The sequence below is a fragment of the Narcine bancroftii genome, chromosome 6, assembly GCF_036971445.1.
Source record: "Narcine bancroftii isolate sNarBan1 chromosome 6, sNarBan1.hap1, whole genome shotgun sequence".
NCBI classification, from domain to species: domain Eukaryota; kingdom Metazoa; phylum Chordata; class Chondrichthyes; order Torpediniformes; family Narcinidae; genus Narcine; species Narcine bancroftii.
The window spans coordinates 181,581,716-181,604,141 of record NC_091474.1 but is presented as its reverse complement, the minus strand read 5'-3'; the positions used below and the strand labels follow the sequence as shown (position 1 = coordinate 181,604,141).

At 38.9% G+C, this 22,426-nt stretch overlaps 1 protein-coding gene across 5 annotated transcripts in view; it reads left to right on the top strand.

The window, feature by feature from the left end:
- tbc1d32 (TBC1 domain family, member 32) overlaps positions 1-22,426 on the top strand; it is a 235,636-nt gene that overhangs the window by 69,913 nt on the left and 143,297 nt on the right. For all 5 annotated transcript variants that reach the window (XM_069886883.1, XM_069886881.1, XM_069886880.1 and 2 more), the window contains 7 exons: positions 1,595-1,732; positions 11,548-11,640; positions 11,832-11,974; positions 13,643-13,767; positions 14,089-14,284; positions 17,749-17,831; positions 21,741-21,879. In XM_069886883.1, the coding sequence (XP_069742984.1) occupies positions 1,595-1,732; positions 11,548-11,640; positions 11,832-11,974; positions 13,643-13,767; positions 14,089-14,284; positions 17,749-17,831; positions 21,741-21,879 (917 nt within the window). The remainder of the gene's footprint in view (positions 1-1,594; positions 1,733-11,547; positions 11,641-11,831; positions 11,975-13,642; positions 13,768-14,088; positions 14,285-17,748; positions 17,832-21,740; positions 21,880-22,426) is intronic.

Here is a 22,426-nt window from a genome sequence, read left to right as displayed (position 1 = left end):
CTCCTCACTCTTTCTCCACTATACCCCTCATAATTTTACATTCCTCTATCAAATCCTCTCTCATTCTTTGACACTCCAGGGAATAAAGTCCTGACCAATTTCATCTTTGCCTGTAATTCAGATCTGCTAGCTTCGGCAAAATCCTTCTAAATTTTTTCTATGCTTTTTCGATCTTGTTTGTATATTTTCTGTAATATATGACCAAAACTGCGCACGGTATTTTGAATTTAACCTCTTCAATATTTTGTACAACTTCAACATTACATCCTTATTCCTGCACACAATACTTTGATTTATGAAGGTCAATGTACCAAAGGCTCTCTTTACTACCATGTCTACCTATAATGCAACTTTCAAGGGATTATGTAATTGTATTCCCTTATCCCTCTGTTTTACTACACTCCACAGTGTTCTACCTCTTACCATTTAATTCCTTCCCTAGATCTTAGTGTAACACCTCACAATTGTCCGCATTAAAATCTATGCCATTTTGCAACCCATTTTTACAGTTGGTCCAAATCTTGTTGCAAGGTTTTAGAACCTTCCTCACTGTCCATTGCACCTCCAGTCTTGGTGGGCTCTGCAAATTTGCTGATCCAATTTATCATATTATCCAGGTCATTGATATAGATGACAAACAACAATGGATGCAACATTTATTCCTGAGATGCATTACTAGTTACAAGCCTCCAGTCAGAGAGACATTGCTCTACTACCACTCTATGGCTTCTCCCTCAAAGCCAATGTCTAATCTAATTTACTTCCTCATCCTGGATTCCAAGCTACTGAACTTTCTTGATCAATATCCCATGTGTGACCTTGTCGAAGGCCTTACTGAAGTCCATGTAGACAAAATCCACTGTCTTTCCTTCGTTAACTCTCCTGGTAATCTCCTCTAGATTGGGTAGACGACCTAGCATGTACAAAGCCATTCCTAATAAGTCCCTGTTCATCTATGAATCATCTCACAACATCGACAATACATTCAATTAAACTCACTGCCTGACTTGCTGAGTTTCTTCAGCAATTTGTTCTTCTGCAATATTTTTTGACAGGCTGACTCCTGAATCAAATTTAATTGTTTATTATTATTATAAAGTACCACAATATAATGCAAGACTTTGTTTGCATGCCATCAAACAAATTAAATCATACACAAGTGTAACAAGGTAATGCAAAAAAGCAGAAGTGGAGGATATAGTGATATAGAGAGTGTACTGATTAAGAAAAAGTCCACATTTTCATTTGGACATGAATTTGGCAACTGCAGGAAAGAAGCCTTGTGCCACATCTCTTCAAACTTGTTTCTTCTGCCCAATGAGAAAGGAGAAGAGAATATAACTGGGATGGGATAAATGTTATTATGCTTTCACAACTCTGCAATTTCTTGAGGTCTTGAGCAGACCAATTCCTATATGAAGTTGTGATGCATTCAGATGGGATATCTTCTATGATACATCTGACAAAGTAGAGATGCTAGTGGGCTTTCTTGATTGTAGTGTCAAAGTGGTTGACTAGATTATTGCTGATATTTCATTGGGGAAAAAAAAAGATTCCTACTTTTGTTGTAGTTCTAACTTTTTTTGATCTCAAGACAGTGGTCAGAGGACATACTACACAGGACAAGAATTGCAATACATTTGCTTCGTACATTCACTTTGTCTTCTGGGAAGATTATTGATGTACACTCATGGTAGAAAACTATTTCCTGTAAAAGTAAAAAATAGAAAAGGTAAGAAAATATATAAATATTCAAACAAAAATAGTATTTTCTTGAACTTAACAAGGTGGTTTCTTCTGAATTGGTTCACACATCTGCTGCTCTCTATCTCAAATTTGAAGTGCTTAATATTTATTTGTTAAATCCACATAAAATTGTAGAAGAGTCCAAAATACTTTTTCTTTGCTCAAAGCTATTTATATACTCAAGTTGTAGCTTTGAACAGACAAATAGGGAAGAAACAGAAATATTAAATTTATTGCAAATTTATGTGAATGGTCAATATCCTGATACAAAGAAATACTTTAAAGACTATTTACAGGCTATCCTTTTCTTTAGCTGGACTTCTCAGTGGAAAAATTATTGAGAAGCAAATATAAAAATGATAATTGTTTTCATTTCTTATAGGACTTTTTGAGTTTTGGGTGGAGAGGAAAGAATCCTGAATAGTGTCATAGTTAGGAAGCACCTGAGCCAAAGGTGCTGTCAAATTATATATTTCTAGTATCACCCTTTAGATTACTTCTTCATATTCTGTTAAATCCTAAGCACACTTTCTGCCTTGATACCTCATGTACACGAACTCTCAGGGCTTCTCTTACATTGCATTCATGAATATATTGTGGGCTTTGGAAAAACATTAAAAGATTTCTTGTGTCTAAAATTATGTATGAAACTAACAATATCTAATGAAAAAAATCCTTTTGTAAAAGTGTCCATGTTTATCTGCATGTCAAATGGTTATCAGATTCCATTAAGTTTTGTTGGTATTAAAAGAAAGAACTCTAACTTGTTTAATAGGGACTTTCAAAAGCACAGCTTGTTATGACAAAAATGATTCTCATGTGGGGCTCAATTAAGACATAAGATGGTGAACAGTCAAGATTAGCCTAAAGTATGATCTAAAAAAAGATAAATCGAGTTGTTGGCATTTATGAAAGAGCAATCATAGTTATCCCTTGATGTCTCCCCAAACTTCCTTCCCTTCACCTTGTACATATGTCCTCTGGTGTTTGCTATTCTTGCCCTGGGAAAAAGGTGGTGGGTGTCCAGCCTATCTATGCATCTCGTAATCTCGTAGACCTCCAAGTCTTCTCTCACTCTGTTACACTCTAAAGAGAAATGTCTCATCTGCCACTTAACTCCACATCCTATCTATGTTCTTTGTAACCTACGAGAACCTTCAGCATCATCCACAACTCCTTATCTGCAAACTTAATGACCCATTATTCTGCTTTTTCATCTAGGTTATTGATAAAGATCACAAAGAACAAAGGTCTCAGAACAGATCCTTGCAGAACTCCACTCCAGGCAGAAAACTTTACTTCCATTACTACTCTCTGCTTTCTACATGCAAGCCATTTTTTTTATCCACACAGCCAAGGTTCTATTACTTTCTGAACAAGTCTCTAATGGGGTACCTTGTCCAATGCCTTATTAAAATCCATATAGACCACATATACTGCCTTACCTCATCAATTTCCTTTGTTACCTCCTCAAAAATCTCAGTTCGACTCGTGAGGCACAATCTTCTCTTCAGAAAGCCATCCTGACCATCCTTGAGTAGATTGTACTTCTCCAAGTGCTCATAGATTCCATCCTTCAGAATCCTCTCCAATAGTTTGCACACCACTGACGTAAGAGAACCCCTTGGATTCTCTTTAACTCGACATGTCAAGGTCTTTTCATGCCCCTTTCAAGCTCTTTCATAAACTCCTTCCTGTCTAACATCTCATAAGCCCTTCCCGTTTCCTGCTTCCTATATCTAATACATTCTTCCTTCTTCCTCTTGACTAGTTGCCTCACCTGTTTCGTCAACCACAGTTCACTTTTCTAACCATCTTTTCCCTGTACCATTGGGACAAACTTATCCCAAACCCAGCACAAGTGATTCCTAAACTTCCTCCACATAAGTTCTATACTTTGACCTTTGAATATCTGTTTCCAATTTACCCTCACTAGTTCCTGCCTCATACCATGGTGATTAACCTTTACCCAATTAAACACTTTCCCATTTTGTCTGCTTTTACCCTTATCCATAGCTATGCTAAAGGTCAGGGAGTTGTGGTCATTCTCACCAAAATGTTCATCCACCGAGAGGTCTGCCACCTGATCAGGTTCATTACCCAGAATTAGATCCAGTGTGACCTCTCTCATCGGCTGGTCCACCTACGATGTTAGGAATCCTTCTTGAACACACCTAACAAATTCTGCCCCATCTATCCCTCTTGCAGTCAGGAAGTGCCAGTCAATATTAGGGAAGTTTATCTCTCATAATAGCCCTGTATTTTCCACCACATTCTAAGATCTGCCTGCTTATCTGCTCCTTGATATCCCGAGTGCTATTTAGGGGCCTATGGACTACTCTTAGTAAAGTGATAGCTCCCTTCCTATTTCTAACTTCCACCCATACTGTCACAGTAGACTCTCCCTCAGCAGCGTCCTCCCTTTCTATAGCCTTTATACTATCCCTGACCAGTAATGCTACTCCTCCGTCTCTTACCTTCTATCCTATTCCTTTTAAAACACCTAAACTCTGGTACCTGCATCACTAATTCTCCAGCTAAGTCTCTGTATTTTTTTTACATTTAGACATACAGCGCGGTAACAGGCCATTTCAGCCCATAAGTCCATGCCGCCCAACTTACACCTAATTAACCTACACTCCTGGTATGTTTTGAATGGTAGAAGGAAACCGGAGGCCCCAGGGAAAACCCATGCAGACACACTGAGAACGTACAAACTCCATGCAGACAGTGGTCCTGATTGCTGGTGCTGTAAAGGCATTGCACTTACAGCTACGCCAGCCATGCTATCCCAAATGGCCACAACATCGTCCGTGGTTCCACACACTGATCCATACTCTAAGTTCATTCCCTATTATTCCTAATGCTCCTAGAAAAAGTCACATTTGAAACTCTCTAACTGGCTACTGATGTTTTCTCTCCTGCCTGTCCTTCCTCACAAACTCAGAACACATAGCATCATGCTTTTGACCTTCTGTCTTGTTCTCTGGACTCTCATTCTGTGCCCCCCATCAAACTAGGTTAAACCCCGCCCCCAACAGCTCAAACAAACCTGCTCGCCAGGATATTTGTCCCCCTCCAAGCTCCACAGTGCAACCTGTTCTTTATGTACAGGTCACACCTTCATTTGTTTAATTCTGTTTTATCTCGCTTCAATAAGTTGATATAATAAAAATAATTAGCAGTGATTCAACTGGTAATTCTTATTTTGGTTTATTTGTTTCTTTCACCTGATCTATTCCATTTGCCCACCTTAAATCTGTGAGACTGTTGGCAATTGACTATCATATAGATCCACTTTTTGTTTTTGTTTCTATATCTCGTGGAATATTTTGCATGCAGAAGCTCAAAAAAGAAGCATTTTGCTTTCTTTTTCTGCATAATTTTTTTTTAAAGTTACCTTTTACAGATTAAAAAGTCTAGTAGATTTTGGATTTCCATAGGGTGCCTCGTATTTAACTTTTGAGATTTTTCAAAACTAGTCATGCTAAGCAAATATCCTAAAATAATTTGGATTGATGCACCAAAGCATTGATTCTCTGTACATCAGCTCACATGTTTTCCATAGAATTGGAAGATTACTGTCAAGGCTTGAATCAAGAGCCATGTTAGTATCAATAAGCACCTATTTTGTCCATCTGACCAGAAAGTTCCACAGGACAAAGCTATTTGGTAAGAAATAAGAGACTGCAGTATCAAATAAAACATTTAAGAACAGAACTATTTGGAGCATTTTCATACCTGATGCTTGAGAATTAGTTCCTTTCAGCAATTGCATGTAGTTATTCTTTGAAATTACATTTGGCCTGGTTTCAGCATTAAAGAAATGGACTTTTTGTCTTAAGTGGTTTAATTGAAAGAATATTAGAGAAAAAGAAAAATTCTAAGGCGAACAACAAAATGTGATTTTATAACTAGTTCAGTTATTAGCTGAACAAAGTGAAACATTGATGCAAACTTTGAAAATACACACTTTAAATGAAATTAAAATGATTTTGACAAAATATTGATTGCATGATGAATATTAATAACATTAAATACCTGTTTACATCTTCATTTCCTTTTTTCTTGTACTTTTTTATTTATTAGATCACCATGATGTGGAAGTGTTCAATGTCTATGTTCTGATACAATATCAGAATCTTTAGTGCAAGAAGATTTGAATGCAAGAGTAGAGATTGTATAAAACCTAGTAAGCTGGCAAGGTAGCATTTTGAATATTGAGTGCAGTTTAATCGTTACCTTAGGAATGATACACTTCTGATGGAGGGGATGCAATGAATATTCAACTATACCTATATTCTCCAGAGAATAGAGGAGGATTGAGATGTGATTTCCTTTAAATGTACAAAATTGTTCATGGGTGGATGTGGAGTGAATCTAGGTTGAGGTACCTAGATAAGGGAGTTGTCTCAAGATAATAATTATGCTCCTTTTCATAATTCCATGGTAGAATTTGAGCTCAGTTTTCATCGTGTAGCTGGAATAAATGCTCTCATGACTGGAGGGAGAACACACACTTTTATTAGCCTATAACAAAGGGTAGGGTCTTACAAGGATGTTCAGTCGGGATCTGGGTTTAAGCGGAAAACCTTGGTTATATCTGAGTAGAAGGGGGTGGAGCTTGGGGGAGGAGCCAGCCATCTGCAAAACCTATCACCAGTGAGTCTCAGTTCTCTGCATTCACCGCTTCCTGCAGAATTAAGACCTGTGGATGAAGCCAGAGAACACAGACGCCACAAAAACAAAAATCAGCATATTTACAAATGTAAACTATTCGGAGGTCTGGAAATACTGGAGGAGTGCCTCAGCACTGGTGGGCCTTGGGTTCATTAGGTCTCCTGGTCCCCTTGTAGGGGAGGCATGGAGTGTGGTAGGATCTCCGGTTCTATGACGGAGGGGGATGACTCTTTTCCTGATCTGAATCTCCTGATTGGAGTTGGTGAGAAAGGGTTCTGGAACTGGTGGGACACCTGAGGCAATGGATTCTCCATTCCAGTGGGTGCCAGGTCTCTGATAGACATGGTATCTTCCCTGCCATCTGGATACTCCACGTAGATGTACGTGGGATTGGCATGGAGCAGTCTAACCATTTCCATCAGGGCATCGGTTTTGCTTCTCCTCACGTGCTTTCTTGGGAGGACCAGACCTGATGTGGTGAGCCAGATTGGGAGTGCGGTTCCTAATGCTGATCTTCTTTCAAACTTGAATAAAAGCTTGTGAGGAGTTGCATTGGTTGCTGTACAGAGTAGCGACTGAATGGAGTGGAGTGCCATGGGTAGAACATCCTGCCAGCGTGAATCTGGAAGGCCTCTAGACTTGAGGGCCAATTTGACAGTAGTCCTGCTGGATGTGATGCCCCTTGCCAGCAGGGACTGACATAGCTCTTCGCTCATAAATGATGAGCCACGGTCGCTATGGGTATAGCCAGAATACATGACAGGGCAAAATAGAATCTCGGGCTTGATAACTGAGGAGGTATAGGAGTATGGGCATGGGATAGCAAACAGGAAGTGGAAATATTCATCAATGATGGAGAGAAAGAATGTGTTCCCCTTCGTGGAGGGGAGAGGTTCCTTAAAATCGACAATGAGTCGTTCGAAGGGCCGGGATGACTTTATCAAGTGCACCTTTGCGGGACAGTAGAAGTGCGACTTGCACTATGCGCAGACCTGGCAGGACCTGGTCATTTCCCTGATATCTTCCATTGAGTAGGACAGATTGTGCGCCTTGACAAAGTGGGCCATGTGGGTTACTCCTGGATGGCAGAACTTGTTGTGTAGACACTGCAGTTGGTCGGTGTGTTCTGAAGCACAGCTTCCTCTGGATAAGGCGTCTGGAGAGTCATTAAGGGATCCTGGCCGATAGGCAATGTCATAATTGTAGGTGGAGCCGATAGGCAATGTCATAATTGTAGGTGGAGAGTTCAATCTTCCACCTAGCAATTTTGTCATTTTTAATTTTTCCCCTCTTGACATTATAAAACAAACATGCAACAGAGCGCTGATCAGTGAGGAGTGTAAATTTCCTACAAGCCAGATAGTGCTTCCATTGCCTGATGGCTTGAGCCTCTTTCTCCATAGAGGGATTCCAGAGCTCATGCCCTGGCAGGATCTGGGAGAAAAATGCCACCGGCCTGCCCACCTGGTTAAGGGTAGTTGCCAGAGCCATATCCAAAGCGTCACTTACCACTTGGAAAGGTACATTCTTGTCCACCGTGTGTATGGTGGCTTTCGCACTGTGGCTTCAGGCATAGGTAAAAGCCATTTGGGCTTCAGCCGAGAGGGGAAAAGTAGTGGATTTTAAAAGGATGTGAACCTTATCGACGTATTGAAGGACCCACTGGGCGTAAGATGAGAGCAACCCCAGAAATCTCCTCAAAGCTTTCATGTCCTTGGCATAGGGAGCTCTAACACGGGCGCATCCTATTGGGGTCAGGGCCAATAATACCAGTCTCTGCCAGGATAGCCAGTTGTTTAGTCCTGAACACACACTTGCTGGAGTTATAAATGAGTTTCAGGGCTTTTGCCATGTGGAGAAAGCTCTGAAGGTTGGCATTATGATTCTGCAAGGTATGGCCACAGATGGTGATGTTATTGAGGTAAAGGAGGAAGCTTCAACCTATACTAGTCCACCATCCTGTCCATCTGCCTCAGAAACCCCATTTGTAAAACAGAAAGGGACTCTCCAGAATTGATAGAGACAGCCTCAAAAGCAGTATAGGGACAGTTCTCGGAACATATTGGCAGCTGGTGATAGGCAACCTTCAGGTCGATGGTCGAATAGATTCGATACTGCGCAATATAATTCACCATGTCAGAAATTTGAGTAATGGGGTATGCGTCCAGGAATGTGAAACAATTAATTGTTTGGCTATAGTCAATAACTAGCCTAGACATTTTCCCCTTTTACTAACACCACTTGAGCTCTCCACAAGCTAGTGCCAGGTTCAATGATCTTCTCATTGAGGAAGCATTGAGTCTTTGATTTTATGAACTACTGATCAGCATCACAGTACCGCCTGCTCTTTGTAGCAATCAGCTTGCAATCCAGAGACAGGTTTGGGAAGAGGGGTGGTGGTGGGGGTGGGGGGTGGGGGGTCAATATTAAATGTGGAGAGGCTGCATGTAGGTTCCAATTTTAATGGCTGTCCATTCTGAGCCATTATGGGAGGGAGGGGACCCACACCTGTGTGGGTCCTTCTGCCACTAAGCCCCTTACTGGTCGTTTACTTCTCTGTAGGATTGTCTCCCAGGCTTCTCTGTAGAAGGGAGGGGGTGGTGGAGTTATTCCCTCACTTCTAGTGCCCTGCACTGGCCTGATGATCTCCAGAGTGGACAATGCCTTGTAGTCTGCTGCCAAACATAGGTGCCACCATCTTAGGCACAAACCTCAGTGGTTTTTCTTGATGTTTAGAACAAAATGTCAGCCTCTTTTAAACTGGTATGAAGCTGATGGCATTACAACCAAACAGTAAGACCTCATAGAGGAGTGCTGAGACTCCACCCCACTCTCCCAGGTCTGCACCAGCAGCAGTGCTGCCATCTTTTGACAACTTGTGCCTTTCTAGCAGTTTTTGCCACTAACTTTGTGAAAGGGATCATGTATTTTTTGTGGTTTGGAAAAGAAAGACACCATATTAAAATAAAACAGTGACTCATACTTCAGTTAAGACTCAAATTATCTACATTCTCTTCATTTCACGAGACAGTTACCTCACTATAATTTGAATCATTTAACAGGCCAGGTCATACCGTCTTAAATTCTCCCTGCTTGGAATCACCACTTACAATCTTCAAATGTTTGCACTTAACCAGACTGCATGTGGAGGGCCTATCTGGCTGGCTCTATCCATCTTGGAGTTCATCATTGGAACTACTTTTGTCCCAATGTGCAGGCCATGTCCTGAATATACCTGTTATTCTTTGACAAGACAGTTTAATTATGGGGTTTTTGTAGCTATAAAAATGTAATTGAATTTAATAGTTTTAAAAGTATCTGTATTTAGAAAAACAGTAAAATCTCATTAAAATGCGGTAGTTGGGGTCGAAGATTTTATACTGCGTTACAGCCGAGTCGCGGAACAGATGCTTATATGTCATGATTCAGGAAGCAGGAAAACAGAATTTAAGCCCACCCAAATTGTGCTGCTGTATCCATCCCCACCCCCTTCCAGTCGCGCTGCCATCTCCCCACCCACCCGACTCACGCTGCTGATCTCCTCCCTTGCCCGCCCGACTCGCGCTGCAGGTCTCTCTCCTGCCTGCCCAACTCACGCTGCCGGTCTCCCCCCGCACCCCCCCTCACCCATCATAAAGTCCATTTTTGAGTTTGTGGCTGTTAGCCACTGTTAGCCTGGCATCCTAAAATCAATGTTTGGGATCCACAGACACCCGCGCTATAAGCAATTCCACGGATTAACGAATTGCGTTCTAACAAGGTTTCACTGTACTTAAAAACAACTAAATTGGAAATTAAAATTGATTTTTTAAATCTTTTCATTTAAAAATATAATTCTGAATTGGACTCATTGTGCAGTTCCATAGCTAAGTGAACTTTACTGACTAAGTGACTTTCTTTGACTCCATTTAGTCTTCAGAATCTGTACATTCATGCTATACCTCTGTATTACACTGAATTGGGAAGGATTGTGGCTGTCCATGTGAAGGCACTGCCCCCTACCTAGTCAGAGGACACACCAGCTGTCAATCAAAGTTTGATTTGGCCCCACCCATTAGTGCACATCTTGCTGCTTTATCCATGTAAATTACATGGACTGCACTCTCCAGCCTGCTTGTACTTGGCCTTGGGCCATTGGCTGTTGTAATTGGATTAACTTTCATGGGTCTGAGCCATTGGGACCCTGTAAATGATCTGGACTTGTCCCTCCAGCGCTATCAAAGTGCCATGTGTTTTTTGTTCTCTCTTTTTACTAGCATAGGACCACCCTGCTTCACTCCAGGCCTAGAAATGTGGAAGGGTGCTGGAGAAACTGTTAGTAAGATGTGTACTGTTAAAAGGGTTAGGAGCATTAAATTAGTGTCCCTTGTAGCTTAGAGCTGTGCCTATACTGAGTCAAGGGGTGGTGTGGCATTGTAGTGATTTTTCTTTGATCATTTTTATGTACCAGTTCATTTTGTGTGTTTGTGTATTTTGCTCCCACACTATTTTCCCCACGTTCATTATTAATTGTCGGCTATTTATTCCCTATGGCTGCCATTTTCCCACACTTGCCTTCTGTAAATAAAATCCTTCACTCCAAAAATAACTGTGTTCAGAGTCCTTGCCTTGAGATCTATCAAACCTGTTCCTCACTCTCAACATACGCAACGTGTGTTGAAGTCTGTGACAGAATGATAGTATCTATTGGTCAAATGTCAATATCCCTACACCAACAATTTTGATCAGATCATTGGCCATAGATAGCTTAATCTGGCCCAGTGCTTTGGTTGATGATTGCTGCAGTTATAAGTTAGAGAATTAACATGTTTTAAAATGCAGAGAAAGTTGAGTAGTGGGAGAAAGAGAGAAGGGATGAGCTAATGGATGGAACAATCGAGTGAGAGAAGAGATGATTATGGAATAGGTGAAGATAAAATCAAAGAATTGAATTCCAGAGGTGAGGAGCAAGTAACCGGCTTTCACATTTGGCTAAATGTGGCATCCAAGAACCTTAATAAAATTGAAGTGGACATCAAGGGACAATGTTTTCATATAATTCATTGTGGGATTAAGAATGAAGATAGACTAATCATTCAAGTAAGCTATTATAAATGGGCAAATTACTTTTTTACAATCTAGAACCAGTATCACTGATGGACTTATTAGTACCGTTGATCCGCATGATGTACCAGCACCCAAACACAGCACAGAATGGAAACGTATCAGAAACAGGTAATAATCGTTCATCCACTATTTCCTTTGTAAAATTCGCTTAATATCAAATCTCTATTTCATTGCGCAGTCACCCATTTGTAAAATCTTGGCAGGAAGTAACAGCTACTGACTGGTCTATGATGGTAATGATATAATTGTGAAATGTCTGGAGCTGAGCATTAAATATTTATCAAAAATTTTTCATTCAGATTCATATTCTCCTGCAAACCTTGTGATGGAGGTCTTACGAATGTTGTGTGGTGGAAAAGAGTGTGCCACAGAATGTCTGTACAAGAGCAACATTTTTGATTCCCTACTTCTTCCAATAGTCACATTGCTCAAAGGAAAACAGGTGCAGTGATTTCTATAATTGTTATCAGTAATTTTGCTATCTGGATTTCTCCTCATTTGATGCAACTCAATTATGTCTCCTCGCAGCTTGTCTTATGACAAAAAAAACCCCACCTTATCCAATCTTTCATAGTGATTATAATATTTCATCCCTTTCAGAATCTGTTCAAACCTCCTGCACTCTGTTCAGTATAATATTGTAGCTAGAACCTTGTGTAACTAATCACAGTCGTATATATTCTATCATGATCTTTATTTTGTATTCTAAGCCTCAGCAAGTAAAGGAGGCATCCCATGTGCTTTTTTTAACCATCTAATTGAAATATCTTGCAGCCTTTCAGATGCTCACAAAAAACCCTCTGTGGAATATTCTCCACATGTATTATAATTCTCCTTAGAAACAGACAAATTAGTGGATTGCAGTAGAATACTCAAACCCCTAACCCACTCCACAATTTAATAGGATCTTGGTTAATTTTACCACAACTCCATGTGACAACAAATTCTACAGATTTACAACTCTCTGGCTGAAGAAATTTCTCTGCATTTCTTAGTGGTCACTCTTCAATCCTCAAGTTGTGCCCTCTTGTCCTCAACTCTCCCACCATGGAAAATAACGTTTCTATATCTACTCTGTTCACGACTTTCAACATTCGAAGTGTTTCAATGTGATCCCCCATCATTCTCCTAAATTATAATGAGTACAGGCCAAGAGCTGTCAAATGCTCCTCATCAATATTGTTTGTTTTTCTCCTCCCTGTATCTTTCTTTGGCTTGGCTTCGCGGACGAAAATTTATGGAGGGGGTAAATGTCCACGTCAGCTGCAGGCTCGTTTGTGGCTGACAAGTCCGATGCGGGACAGACAGACACGGTTGCAGCGGTTGCAGGGGAAAATTGGTTGGTTGGGGTTGGGTGTTGGGTTTTTCCTCCTTTGCCTTTTGTCAGTGAGGTATAGTATAGTGAACAACTAAGTGCCATATGAAACCTCTTCATTGTACACTTTGGCTGAATTTACTTTTGATCAGTGAGAATGATGTATTAAAACCTCTAGGGATTGGTAGATGCCAGTTAAGTGACTTCTCTGGTTGCTTGAAATTGCTTGTTGCGTGATTGGTGAACTAATTTTAAACTTCCGTATTTTTTACCTTTTTATTTTCTGCATATTTTTTTTGCCGGTTGCTTGAGGCTGTTGGTTGCTTGAATTCCAGATAACCGGTTTTTACTGTATTTCGTAAGTGCTTAGAGAAGCGTAGAAAAATTACATCTCATGAAAGGCAGGCATTCACCCGATTTAGTTCACATTAGTTCCATGTTTTATTCACCTGTATTCTCGCCGTAGCCCTTATTTCTTTATATATATTATCCAGTTGAATCCACATCTAAACTCTTACTATCATTTGTTCAAGAAAAACCTTTTTCCTCATTTCACTTTTAGTTCTTTTGTTTTCATCAGTCTGTATCCTAATTCTTAATTCCTCCATCAATGTTCAGTTTCTTTCTATCCTGTCTATACAAATTCCTTAAAGTTTAAGATTTGTCATAAGATCTGTAAAAGAGTTCTTTTGTGTGTGGAAAATACTAAGATTAAATTTTGAATTGCCTTTCGTTATTTTGCTTTAAAATAAAAGTTATATTAATTGGATTTTTTCTTGTTGTTGCAATGAATAGATAATTTCCTGTAATGAAACAGTGCTCATAAACATAGCTGATATTTTGGCAAGGATAGCCTCTACAGACCGTGGACTTTCATTGCTTCTTTTTGGTGAAACTGACAATATTGGTGCAACAAATTGGTAAGAAAGTACACAAAACATTGGAGCCAAACTGTATTTCCACTTACATTTAATATAAATATGTATTCTTTTATCTCTTGGTCAAAAATTCAAATTCACATGAAACAGCTAAGTTTCATGTGAAATATTTTAGTAAAATTATTAAAATGGTCTGGCCAGGAATTCTTTTCATGTTGTGAATATGTGCTATGCCAGTTGAGAAAAAAAATAGGCGAAGACATAGCAATCAGAACATTTGTTCATAATGCTTAATAAATATCAACATTAATTTTGAATAAACTATGCATCATAAGAATTGTATATTTTTCCATATCTTGCCAGTCCTGCACATATAATTGCTGAATTCACTAAATGTCTACTCGATGAAAAGGTTCCAGCTTTGGGTTCCACCGAACCATCTTCAGCTCTGAAGGGAGCTTTTATTTTTGTCTGTCGTCAGATGTACAATACTTGTGAGGGGCTAGAAGTTCTGATGCCTTATGGCTTACATGAATCTATCTCCAAAGCATGGAAGAAGGTAACACTTATATTAATGTTTATGGCCTATGTTATAACTGTATTTCTTGGTAAAGCTCTTCTGAAAAATTATAGTGATCTCTTATTGACATCCTTCCATTCTTATTCAGTTAATTTAAAAAAAAATGTTTTCATAAGGCTTCAGCAATGTGGAAACAGTGTCTTTCTTTTTCTTTGGCTTGGCTTCGCGGACGAAGATTAATGGAGGGGTAATGTCCATGTCAGCTGCAGGCTCGTTTGTGGCTGACAAGTCCGATGCGGGACAGGCAGACACGGTTGCAGCAGTTGCAAGGGAAAATTGGTTGGTTGGGGTTGGGTGTTGGGAACAGTGTAGAGAATAAAATAATGATTAGGTTCAGGAAATGGAATAAACCTGTTATGTAATCACAAAGCTGAGATACACTGCATGTTATTCCAAATAGTGTGCTGGATAGTGGACTAGAACTTTCTAGCAAACGAAAGCAGTTCTGCCACAAGCTTTCAGCACTTACTTCCACATCCTAGTTCATGTTAGAAAGTTCAGGGTGCATCCCACCCACAAGCATGGAAAATAAAATTTGCAGGCTGACTTTTGCTGTTAATTTCTCAGCTGAATTTTGGCATTCGACTCCCAAGCAAATGTTCTGCTGCGGTATGATTTTGTTCAATTCCCCAGCAGCGTTCTGGAGAATTAGCCTGATAAACCTCTCTACATTGGACCCATTGTTGGAGCATCTGGACAGTTCTTTTGAATGAAGTGAAAAAGTTGAGAGGGATAAGGTTAATTTAAAAAAATGCATTTAATTTTTTTTATTGTCTTAATTTATGCTCTGCATTTTGTAATAATCATAAAATTGTTCAATTGATATTTAATAGTTTTTGAATGCCTCTGTATATCAGAGAGGTTCAGAAGCAAAGTGACAATTTTCACAGCAAGTTCCTGCCTAATACATTTTGAAAACTCATTCCCAAAGAGGTTATAATAAAATAAAATTTGGAACCAGCTAAGCAAAACAGATCATAAATGTTATAATATGAATATCTGCTTCCATATTACCAGCAGGCTCACCTCCATCCTTCATAATAAAGCAGTACAGCAACAGGCACTGGGCCCTTCAGCCAATGTGTCAGTACTGAACTTGATCTTCAAATTAAACTAAGGCTCTACTATTTGTACATGTTGCACCAATTTCCTATATATTCATGTCTCTATTTAGAAGCCTCTTAACACTGCTATTGTATCTGCTTCCACTACTACTCCGGGCACTTGCCTCTCTTCGTATATATATATATATATTTTAAAAAAAGGCTCAAGCCATGCTAGTACGTGACATGTACCCCCTTGGAAAAGGATTCTGACTGTCCATCTTCTCCCCACAACCTTTGATACCCTGACTATTCAAACACTTGTGAATCTCATCTTTAAATACGATCATCAACTTGGCCTCCACAGCCACCCATTGTAGCAAATTTCAGAGGTTCACCACTCTCTGGTAAAGAATTTCCTCATCATTTCTGTTTTAAATGGTAGCCTTCAGTCTTGCAGTTGTACAGTCTTGTCGTAGACACCCCTATCATGGCAAACAACTTAGGCATAACTACTCTGTCCAGCCCTTTCAACATTCAAGATGCACCATTTGGATTCCCATCATTCCTCTGAGCTCCAAAGAGTACAATCCAAGAGCTGTCAAATATTCCTCATATGCAAAGCCCTTCATTCTAGGAATCATTCTTGTGAATATTCTCTGAATCATCTCCAATGTCAGCACATTCTTTGTTAAATAAGAAGGTTAAAACTGTACCCAGTACTCCCAAGTGAGGCCTCACCAGTGCGTTATAAAGCCTCAACATCATATCCCTGCTCTTTTATCCTATTCCTCTAAATATGAATGCCAACATTGTATTCACCTTTTTCACCACCAACTCAACCTGGAAGTTAACCTTTAGGGTATCCTGCACGAGGACTCCCAAGTCCCTTTGCCCCTCTGAATTTTGCATTTTCTTCTCATCAAAATAATTGTCTGCCCTTTTATGCCTTCTACCAAAGAGCTTTACCATACACTTTCCAACATTTTGTTTTATTTGCCACTTCTTTTCCCAATCTTCTAATGTATCGAAGTCTCTCTGCAGCCTCTGTTTCCTCCTCACTACCTGCCCTCCACCTAGCTTTGAATGATCTACAATAGCCACATAGCCATTTATTCTGTAGTTTCGTGGCCCTTTTTGGCTTTCCTAATACTTGAGTTCTTTGCTTCAGTCCTCTAGGGCCCTGTCTGAATTTTAGTTTCCTTAACCTTGCATTTTGTTTTTCATTTTGTCCATATTTGTGACCTCTCTCATGCTCTTACTCTCTCATCTCTATCCTTCATCCTTACCAGAACATGCTGGTTGTAGACTCTAATTGGCTGGTCCTCAAACAGCTCTCCCATGTCTGATGTAGACTTGCCCAATAACAGCTTCTCCTGATTAACTCCTCCCAAGTTCATGCCTGGTTATGTCATAATTTACCCACCCCAATTTAATATTTTCCCACAAGGTCTATATCCTTTTTCTTATCCTTATTCCTAAATATCATGAAACTGAAAGAATTGTAAGCACTATTCCCAAAATTCTTTCCCATTGAAACTCAGCACCTGTCCAGACTCATTTCCCTGGTTGGACTATCTCAAGTAACCCTCCTGGATGCACTTAACAAATTCTGCCCTATCTAAGCTCCTGACACGAAAGACATCCAGTCAATATTAGGGAAATTAAAGTCTTTCACTGTGACAACCCCTCTGTTTTTACACCTTTTATAGTATAACCCTCTCAAAGTTCTTGTACCTTTCTTAATTTTGATCTCTGCTAATACTGCCTCAGTGAGTGAGTCCTCCATATGTCTTCTCTGAGTGCATCATTAGCTAGAATGCAAAAAATCTGAATATTGTTTCCTATCCGATATACCTTGCATCCATCTTTCTCCCTATTATGAGAGGTTTAAAAGGATAAAAGATGAATGCTAATATATACAAATGACACTCATTTAATATAGTCACAGAATAATGAGTAGTGAAATTCAATTCCCAATCATGGATAAAGTTGATGTTTGTTTCAGTGAATAAAAAAGGAAGCTGATGTACTACTTTACATTTTTACTATTCTAATTTATGCCCCATGACTTACTGGAGCCACTATTATGGGTCATCTGAATTTAAAAAGCAGTGTTTGTGTCTAGCTAAACACAAATTATGTATGTTATAATCTCATATTTTATTCCCAGTTTTGACATTTTTCTATATAGCATTTGAAGTAACTGGAATATTAATATAATTTCTTGTTTTCTAAGTATTGACTTTTGCATAACTTGTGGTATTGAATATAACTTCACATTAAAAAAAATTTTTGCACACAAGGGTTTTTTTTTAAAGATGAATTGAGGTTGTTATTAATGCAATGGAAGGGAGGTTCTGTCATCAAACTTTAGTTGTAACTTTATTTTGTCATCAGGCCAGTTCACTAACAGAACGAATACCAACTCCTGTATTAGGAAGTGAATCAGGCTCTTCAGCAGCTCAAGAGTTGCAAAACATGTGGGTATATCTGAATTATTGTTTTGGAGTTGTCTGTGATCCTTTTTTTCTCCCTGTTTTTTTCTCCCTGTTTTAAACTCTAGTGTTGGCTGAATAAAACCACTGCATTGTTTCAAATATGAGGCTCTTTCTTAGATTTAATGGTAAATTAGTTATTGTGTCTCTCCGTTGGTAAAGCAATTTCATATTTCTATACTGGTAATATAAATCAACTTCAAGGTAGGTACTCTCTTTTCACCGATAGTACATTACTTGTTAACCATTGTTAGAGAGTAAACCCAGTAACAGATATTGAACAAGTTCTGCTGAATTTCTAATAGGTTTAGACTGAAGCGAACATCTATAGGATGAAGATATTGGGTTTAAACCCACACTGCTGTAGGTCCTTACTACTACAATTTTTGTCCAAAAATGTTATCAAAAATAAGCTTTATTCCTTTTAATTTTGATTAATTATAGATTGGTTATTTATTTATGACCTTTTGCATTCTATGTTTTAATTTGGCTTTGTATTTTAAGATTATGGTAGCTCAGTGGTCGTTAAAAAAATTATTAGAGAAAATTCTAAAGGATAGAATTTGTGTATAGATATTTGGAAAGTGTCAGAGATAATCAGCAAGCTTGTGTGAGAGAAACCCTCTTTGGCTTAGTTGAATCTTTTGAGGATGTAAATACAAAGATTGATAATGGTAGAGACAGTAAAATCCCCATTATCTAGCACCTACAGGGATTGTGGATGCCGGAAATGAGAAATTTCTGATTGAGACTCACTCTTACAATGCCTAACTAATACACCTGCATTAAGAATACATTGTTTAAAAGACAAAGACAGTACAAAATGTAAAGTAATTTGGAAAAAAAGTCAGTATTGTAGTCTTTAATTATGTAATTCCTGTGACTTAAAAATTTTAAATTTAAATTTGAACCCTGGTTACTGGCACTGTAACACTGTTGCACTAGCTGCTATACTAACTGTACTGCTGTCGTAATTAAACCCCTTTCCCCCAAGGTTGCAGATAAACCCTTACTTCTTTCTTTGGCTTGGCTTCGCGGACGAAGATTTATGGAGGGGGTAAAAGTCCACGTCAGCTGCAGGCTCGTTTGTGGCTGACAAGTCCGATGCGGGACAGGCAGACACGGTTGCAGCGGCTGCAGGGGAAAATTGGTTGGTTGGGGTTGGGTGTTGGGTTTTTCCTCCTTTGCCTTTTGTCAGTGAGGTGGGCTCTGCGGTCTTCTTCAAAGGAGGTTGCTGCCCGCCGAACTGTGAGGCGCCAAGATGCACGGTTTGAGGCGATATCAGCCCACTGGCGGTGGTCAATGTGGCAGGCACCAAGAGATTTCTTTAGGCAGTCCTTGTACCTTTTCTTTGGTGCACCTCTGTCACGGTGGCCAGTGGAGAGCTCGCCATATAACACAATCTTGGGAAGGCGATGGTCCTCCATTCTGGAGACGTGACCTACCCAGCGCAGTTGGATCTTCAGCAGCGTGGATTCGATGCTGTCGGCCTCTGCCATCTTGAGTACTTCGATGTTAGGGATGAAGTCGCTCCAATGAATGTTGAGGATGGAGCGGAGACAACGCTGGTGGAAGCATTCTAGGAGCCGTAGGTGATGCCGGTAGAGGACCCATGATTCGGAGCCGAATAGGAGTGTAGGTAACAATATACTAATAAAGATAAAGACTCTTACCAGGCAGAGTTAGGGAGACACTTTGGGAGTGTCACCCCAGTGTCGAGCGGCATCGGCTGGCTTTTCATTCCTGAATGCTGCCATTTTATTCAAACATAACATTATTGAAACTTTATTCAAACAGCTGCTGCGGGCGGGGCACGACTGGGGTGCTCCGCTGGCTGAATGTTTGCTCCCATCTTCACCATGGGGTTGTGTGTTGCTTCGGAGAACATTTAATTTTACAATTTTAAACTTTAATTTAAACTTTTATTTTAAACTTAATTCTTATTTATTTTAAGATTTATTTATTTATTTCTTCTTTTAATTTTTGCTGGCTGTTTGAGTTTCTGTTTGTTTAAATGCCAGATATTGGAGATTTTACTATATTATCTTTATGGACTTTAGTAAGGCATTTACCATGGTAGGCTCATATATGTGGCTAAGACACATGAGATCCAGAGGAACTGTGTGATTAAATCCAAACTTGACTTGATGATGGGAGCAGAGGATGGAAATAGAAAGATGTTTTCTGATTGGATGTCTGTGACTTGTGATGTACCACAGAGATCAGTGGTGGGACCCTTGTTGTTTGTGAGATATATATTAATAAATTGAAGGTGAATGTGAGAAGTATAATTAGTAAGTCTGTGAATGGCATGAACATTATGGATAATGACATGAACGTTATGGATAATGACATGAACGTTATGGATAATGACATGAACGTTATGGATAGGGAAGGTTGTTCAAGGCAATAGAAATATATAGATCTGATGGAAAGTTTGCCACTAGAAATGATAGATGGACTTTAGTGAGGTGGTGCATCGTGGTAAGTAAAATAGGGGTAAGACACCTGGAATAAATAGTAGGATGCTAAGAAATGTTGGTGACCTTAGGCTAAAATCCTCTGAAAGAAGTAAAATCTGTGAATAGGGTAGTAAAGAAGCCTTATAGATTTATTCCCTTCATTGGTCAGGACAGGGTATAAAAGTGAAAGATTATGTTGCAACTTTACAAACTGCTGGACGGATCACTATTGTGTCCAGATCTAGTTACTACTCTATAGGAAGCATGCATTTGTGCTGGAAAAAGTGCAGAGGAGTTTCACCATAATGTTACTTGGATGGAGGGCATTAGTTCTGAGAGATATTGATTAGGCTACGCCTGTTTTTCCTGGAGCAAAGGAGTCTGAAAAGTGAACTGATAGATGTTTATAACAATATAAGAGGCGTGAATAGGATCGTCAAAATATTTTTTCCCATTATAGTGAATTGAAAACAAAAGGACATGGGTTTAAGGTGAAAGGAAGATTTTTAATGGGAATTTAAGGGATGTTTTTTTCCACAGAGAATGGAACTCGCAGTCAGAAGTTGTGGAGTCAGATACAGTCACTACATTAAAAAGACATTAGAAGGATGTAGTCATAATGCAGGCAAATGGAATTAGTGCAGATGGGCAAAATGTTGACATGAGCATGATGGGGCAAAGGGGTTGTTTCCTGTATATCTTAGTGACTCTATGACTTATATCTGTCTAACTGCATTCTTTCATTATACACATAATCACCATTTTTATCCTGAGCTCTCGTGCCATTGTACCTTTCTAAGCTGTCACCCATTTTATACCAGGAAGATTCTACTGCACATCTATGTTATATCCAGTCCTTTTTTTGCCTTTGGGTCTCACTTAAATCTAACAGACCAGTGTGCCTATCCAATAACCGTATTAATTATATCAGGTTTAACAAACAAAATGAAGACATACCAGATATTGCACTGGGGGTATCTATGAGGGGCTGTTTTTCTTGTATTAAGGGGAAATGAGTCTTGGAGGCCCAAACTATTTGTAGAATACAGGGATATTCGAGCACAAAGTAGTATATATTTTTTTCATTTCTGAATAAAAATGAGGTTACTTCCAAATAGTCAGTCACATATTAGGCAAAACTCTACTCCCATATAATTAAAACAAAACATACCCCAGATAATATCTCTAACCATAGAAAATTACATTTTAATAATACAGTAAATTTTGTTAAGAACTCATCAAAAATATTATTTGTGTAATTAATAGTGTAAAAATTTAGAAATTCACATGTTTTCATCCTTGTATACATTGCTATCTTTAAGTCTTTATCTTCAATATTCTGATTAGGAACAATCTCATTTGAACTAATGTTACATAAAATGTCATTATTTCCATTTACCATAAAAATGAAATCTTTTAATTCTCTTTTCAGGATGATCTTGGAAGAAATGCTTGTGGACAATCTATTACATTTTGCTGCCACTCCAAAAGGATTATTACTTCTGCAGCAAACTGGAGCAACCAATGAGTGTGTGAAATATATGTTTAGCAGGTTCACTATAAAATTTCAGGTTTGTATAAAAATCCATTGATTACATGGGATTGAATGGATCTCTATTTGATTTCTTCACAAATATGTAACCATAATTCTAGATGATCTTCTCATCACTTTATCCATTTCCACCTGAATTTTTGATAATCTCTGACCTACGGTACATTTCTTCATTAACCTCAATTATATTTAACAATTTTAAAAATTCATTCTTTGACATGGCTCTTTTGCTGTAGCTTCATCTATGCCCCTCCAATGTAGCTTGTGTATTTCTGGTTCCATGTTCCAAGGTGTGAAGGTGTGATCGCTTTGTGAAACCCTGATGATTTTGTCTTTTGACAGCTTTGCTTTAATATGTTGTCTTATAGGTATGTTGATTGCTTCCATATTCATTATAATCCTCAAATTTCTCACGAAAAATATATCAATCTGATTGTTCACTATCATTTGTTTCAAATCTCCAATAACAACCTATACCTGCAAAACAATTATATTTTGTACATTATCTGTCTTTAGTTTGCACACTTGCGTCACTCATTTGGCGAGTTAAGATGAATCAAACAATT